General features: G+C 36.3%; 1 protein-coding gene across 1 annotated transcript in view; it reads left to right on the forward strand.

Annotated features, from left to right (window-relative positions):
* Positions 1–6000, forward strand: part of LOC140145889 (PHD finger protein 24-like) — a 45920-nt gene extending 39920 nt beyond the window's left edge. The window contains exons 2-6 of the mRNA XM_072167595.1: positions 1788–1882; positions 2414–2506; positions 3770–3909; positions 4546–4608; positions 5050–6000. Of these exons, the coding sequence (XP_072023696.1) occupies positions 1788–1882; positions 2414–2506; positions 3770–3909; positions 4546–4608; positions 5050–5170 (512 nt within the window). The 3' untranslated portion in view covers positions 5171–6000. The remainder of the gene's footprint in view (positions 1–1787; positions 1883–2413; positions 2507–3769; positions 3910–4545; positions 4609–5049) is intronic.

Genomic DNA, 6000 nt, shown 5'->3' on the forward strand with positions numbered 1-6000 from the left:
GCAACAGGATTCCTGTGGCATAGAGCATGCGCAGTTGTGTCCAAATTGACCTTTTGACCGAGTTTGTTGTTTTTAGAAGTTCAGAGCGCGATCTTGTCACAGCGGCGCGGTACAGCGACGCGGTACACGGGCGCCGCTAGTCAGTCGCGCTACGGCGCACAACCAAAGACGCATTGAATAGTTTTCAGAAGTCCGTCATGATATTGGCTGTAAGATAATCAGTCGTCACTACGAAGCATACACAGTACATGCGAAGTGTAGACGGCTGATTGGAATTAGTCTAGTAGTGCACTCTGAAAACGCGCTCAAAAGTCAGAACTTTTCTTTTGGGTCAGGAAAAATGCCAGGGAAAAATGCTGAAGGAAAATAACTATCTTTCTCTCTCCAAAAAAACAAAAACAAAAAAAACACAGAAAAAATCGCAAAAAAATAATGTAAACACTACTAGAGTAATGTGTGTGTCGGAGAGACCCGCTGTAAATTCACATTCCACTTTGCAGCAAATAAGGTAGGCCCCCTATTTTTGTCATTTTTAGACATGGATTCAAATAAACGCATTTCGCATTTGACTTTTTTGACCTGCTATAGGCCTACAGCAAAAAACATGTTGTCTTTTTTTTGGCCTAAATTTTCTTGTTCTAAAAAAAGTGAGGATTTGTTACACTAAAATGCTATGAACACATGATTAGATAATTAAAACAATCGAAATGAGACAAAACAGGAGAGAAGGATAGCTAATTTTCTATTCAAAACCCGTGCAAAGATAGGCCTACAAGTTGGAGCCCAAATTAGGCAATAGGCCTATTCTTCACATTGATTGCCTTGAGATTCCAGACTTTGAGATTGAGTCGGATTATGACTCATTATGAGTACATGAAGGTGCAAAATTCTTCTGTCGACTTGCGTGGAGTAAAAACAACACATCTCTGTCAATAAAGTGGATCAGTGCAGAAAGAAGCATGTTTCCTGTAGAAAGAGAGTGATTGGCGAAAGAATCATCTTAGCTGGAGAAAGTGTCAACTGTGCAAGGATTTGAGCGTTTGATGAAAGCAGCATTTATAATTTCTGTGCGAGGATTTTACACAAAGGATATAAATGCAAGTTTACAATGGACTTCGCTGAACAGTGATTTTCGCAGGATAAGCGAACAAGAATTATACTCACTCTAAATTTCAAGGATTTAAAATAAATCCCAAGGGACTGTGATTAGGGACCAATCAAGTGCTAGATTTAAAATTAAATCTTTAAGATTTAAAATTAAATCTTTAAGATTTAAAATTCAAATCTATAAGATTAAATTTAAATCTAAAATTGATTGGTCCCTAACTACAGTCTTAAGGATTTATTTTTAAATCCTTGTAATTTAGAGTGTACATCAGCCCGCCAGAATATTGATCCAGAACATTATAATCATCAAGAAGACTGTTTGTGATTATGTGATTATATTGTATGTGCATCAGTTTATCAATCATATTTTACTTTTAATTAAAGACCTGATATTGTTAACTTAATCAAACAGTGTATTATTCTTGTGCATTTTTGGCGATTTTGGCCTTGAGTCATTATGGCTCGTAACAGTCCCTAACACACACTGTCAACTTCCCCATACATCAATTGGACCCTTTAATTTTTTGGAGCTCGCGCTATCCCTGATGCCTACATTAACTTGTCGTTTGTTGTCGTCTCTGCATACCGTAGTGTAGGCCCTATGCTTTTTACTTGTTTGCCCGCATCAAGTTGGTGTACATTTTTAGTCAACAATTATTTATGCTTCTGAAATATTTCAGCCTCTTCGATAACGTTTGGTGATTACATAAGGAGTGCGAGACGTCTTGAACGACGCGAAGGCATCCCGTGCAACGAACTTGAACTTCGAAAGAAGGTAGGAGTGGTCACTTAAATTTTCCGATTGTAGGCCCTATCCAATCAAAAATATTGATTTTTCGAACTTTCGCCAATTACAGTTAAAACTCCAATTGAATACGGTATATGATCAGTCAGAAGGAATTGGTTTTCAATCCTGCGCCTTTTCGTGATCCTAGCATCCTCTTTTTATGACATTTTTCAGTAGATATCCACGAAAAAAGCTTATTCCCAAAATTTCAGTTGATTCCGATTTTAATATACTTTTATACATTTAAAAATGTGCATTACACTGCTCCATAGACAATGTGTGGTAATTTCGTTCTGGTGCACCAGATCGAAATTTAAATGTCACGATATCTTTGCTAAACGAACTAATCTGCAAGATATTTTTGTACATAAACATTAACCAGAGGTTTCCAGTGATATAAAAATCTCAACTTTTTTTGAGAAAAGTGGGGATCACGAAATGCCCTTTTAAGTTATTAAAGTACAAATCTTTTCTAAATAAAATTAAACGATTTATTAATACCCTTTGTTTCTTCTACAGTTTCTTGAATACGATCGCGATCACAATGGGAGAGTGACTTGGCATGATTTTATTATGGTAGAAGCTGTCAACTACTTAAAGAAACTACCCAATGTAAGCTAACATAAAATGCAATGTTAAAGGAGTCTTTCGTGATCCTAACATCCTCTTTTATGACATTTGTCAGTAGATATCCACGATTTTGTGTTTGCGAGTTAGGCATGATTGAGGCCACTGTAAGTTGTAATTTCGTTCTGGTTTTGCTAAACGAATTAATCTGGTTTTGGTACATAAACATTATGTAGCCAGAGGTTTCCAGCGGTATAAAATTCTCAGCTTTTTTTTAGAATAGTGGGGGTATGAGGCTGTGGATCATGAAATGTCCTTTTAATTAATGATAAAAATGACATAAATTGAATATTATAGATAAATTACAGAAAAAAGTAGGCCTAGTACATATTTATTTACATTGTATCTATTTTTTCTAAAATCCTCTGTCCCGGTTGAAAAATGTCTTACCGTAATGTTAAATGTATAAGCCACGGCTATTCTGCAGGCGGAGGTATTGGCTCCTGATCCTACCTCAGTTATCTCACCGCTAAACTAGTGATATTTTTAAGCACTGGGCCTAGGCCTATAGCCTAATTATTATAAACCTGATATTCAAGCTGGCGACTTTTTCAAACTTTGATTTTCTAATTTCTTGTTGAAACAATTTTGTTTATTTGTATTATTTCTTCTTTAACCTGGGACACTCAATCAGTTGAAAACACAATATTAATCACCTGTTCTTCCTTGAGGCCCAAATATCATGATAATGAAATGCTCACTCAGACTGTGAGACATTTTTAACCCATCCAGTAAATTCACGCTCACATATCTCTTTAAAATGGGAGCGTTAATATTTTGCATTTATTTAGTGTTTAGCTTCGAGTTGATGACTACATATCAAATTTTGAAATTTATGTTATAATCTCAGGTCCACAGAAATATAGCTGTGTTTAGCGACTGCTCAATATTTTCAGGGGCGATTATTGGAGTTGTGGCGAAAAAAATCAATACCCCCCCCCCCCCGTTCCGCCTCCACTCAAAATTTTCGGATTCCCAATTTGTTTCCCCCTCGCCTGTTCTCCATTTAAAACTTAATATTCCCACTCAACATGCTCAAGGTTCAAGTAAACAATATTCAGACTACCCCTTTAAGACCCAACAAGGCCCTCAAACTCCTATCACCCCTAGCTAAATATTGAACGGTCCCTTAAGTCATAAATTTTATGTTTTTGCTTGGTTTGATTGTCTTATTGTTGTTGTTGTTGTTGTTGTTGTTGTTGTTGTTGTTTTGTTAAACAAACACTTATCGAATTTTTCAACACTTAGCACGAAATATTACGGTTTCTAAAACCTCTTGAGGTAGACCGATTGAGGAGACTCTTCCGCCACCTGGATGCAGCAAATACGGGCGTGCTAACCGTGCCAGAATCTGAGAAGGCTTACAGGACGTGGCTTACAAGCTTAGAGTAAGGAAAGAACCATTATTAAGGACGAATCCTTGTTAAATGTAGAATTTAATTTGATTAAAATTTGTAATACTTGCGATATATCTTTATTTGAATTGATGTGTTTAAGAATGAGAATAAAGGTAAGTGTTTTTAGGCGCTGTCGAGCATCTATCGTCTCATATAACACGGGCGACATCATTATTTTTGGCGTATAACAAATATGAGATGATAGATGCAAGACAGCAGCTAAAAACAATTACCTTTATTCTCTAAATAAACCATCAATATATATCTATTCCCAGCATTCTACATTGATTTGAATGTCATCAATCTGATGTTGCGTAATCGTGAAAATAAATTAGACAACTCGGAATCATGTAGCTTAGAGCCGTAATTACGAGATATGTGTTTGATACGATTTCTCGGTTTTGAGATATAGCATAAAAATGTCATTAAATGCGTGTAAGTTAGGGTATGGGGTGTTTGATGTTGCATTTCAGCTCACGCACTCTTTTATGCAGCCACGATTTCATAAATTTCCCGTGCGGCGATTTGCTTAGAACTTTGCCTTGGTATGTTGAAAACTCCAAAGAAATATTCTTGGAGAACGGCATAGGCCTCAATTTACCACATCCACCACACGATTCTTTTCAGTATTCCTGTACAAGGCGAGATGATTAAATCTGAACAACGTGCTTCAGGACCGAATCACAATAGGTAAGCATTCTGTGTACAATATTTTAACGCTGCTAGCGAAGTAAAACACTTATCTTTTAAGGGATCGGATAGCGACGTTTGCACAGTATATTTGTAGGACATGAGAACACATTAAACATGCACACCAAATCGCATTCTGAATACGGAGAATGTCCTTGTGATATCAAATAATACTGGTTTTTTTCTAATCCGCAATAATACAAATTTTATGGCAAATTATTAAAAATTGATATTTTTACAGCAACAGTCCTCGAAGTAAATTTAATCTAATAAATGTTAGCATAATTAACAACAGTAAATTAATTATTGAGTTTATTTACGTGATTCGTGTTTGATAATTATTTATCTAACATAGGCATAATGTTGTGATTGCCGGAGTGTTCCTTTAACCAACTACGTGTGGTGCTTAATATTATTAATTTCTTCATTCATTTGATTCAGATTAATAACGTGGGAGAGATTTATACGCAACAAGGCGTTGAGCATCATAACAGCACGGCCCAATACAAGGACATTACGTCCATATTTGACTTCCATGGAGCATCATTGGATGGACTCATAACTCGCAACAAACAATTTATATTTTGTTTTTCTGGTGATTTATAAAATTAAGTGAAAGAAAAGGATATTTATATAAGTTGCATAAAACAAATATTGAATGTTTTTATTTGTTCAATGAAAAGAACATTTCATAAGTGAACTATGAACTGTTCCGACCAATTCAGCAAATCTTATTGAATGGAACAGTCCCTATTTCACGCACGTCATGTAGTTATTACCATTGTCCTCATAAACATTCAATGTTTGTATAATGTTTCGTCTTGGCGAGTCAGTGACGACAACGCGTTGAGGCACCTTTTTCGTGAGCATCTATGCGGCGTTTTTAAACGCCTGTGCGAGCTTTGGGCGTTCGCTCTCGATTTGCTCCCAATGAAATACGCACTGACGTCACTAACTCGACATGGTAAAACTTGTGTAACTGTTTTCCCATTGGCGGCACCGTGATTTGATTCATAGGGATATTTTAGGCCTAGAGAAAATATCTTATCCTTCCCAGAATCCTTTGCAACATGATGCATCCAATCATTTCATCAAATGACGCTCCCTTTTGTTTTCATCTTAAGAATAGACTGGCTGAGCATCAGAACATGGGTCGCTAGTCAATAAATAAACATAATATTATGTTGCAAGATCTGGATGTGCTCTGTTCGTCACTATCGACCCATGTTGCACTGCAGAGCAAATCAGTACAGAAAATTGAAATGGAAAAAAATGCATTCTGGGAAGTGTAAGATATCTTCTCTGTATTAGGACCGTTATAATTAATTCTCACATTCCCGCTCTTTTGTGACAGCACGCATTTTTTTAAAGCGACAAAGACTACGAAATCAC

This window comes from Amphiura filiformis, chromosome 2, assembly GCF_039555335.1.
Source record: "Amphiura filiformis chromosome 2, Afil_fr2py, whole genome shotgun sequence".
In the NCBI taxonomy this organism is placed as follows: Eukaryota; Metazoa; Echinodermata; class Ophiuroidea; order Amphilepidida; family Amphiuridae; genus Amphiura; species Amphiura filiformis.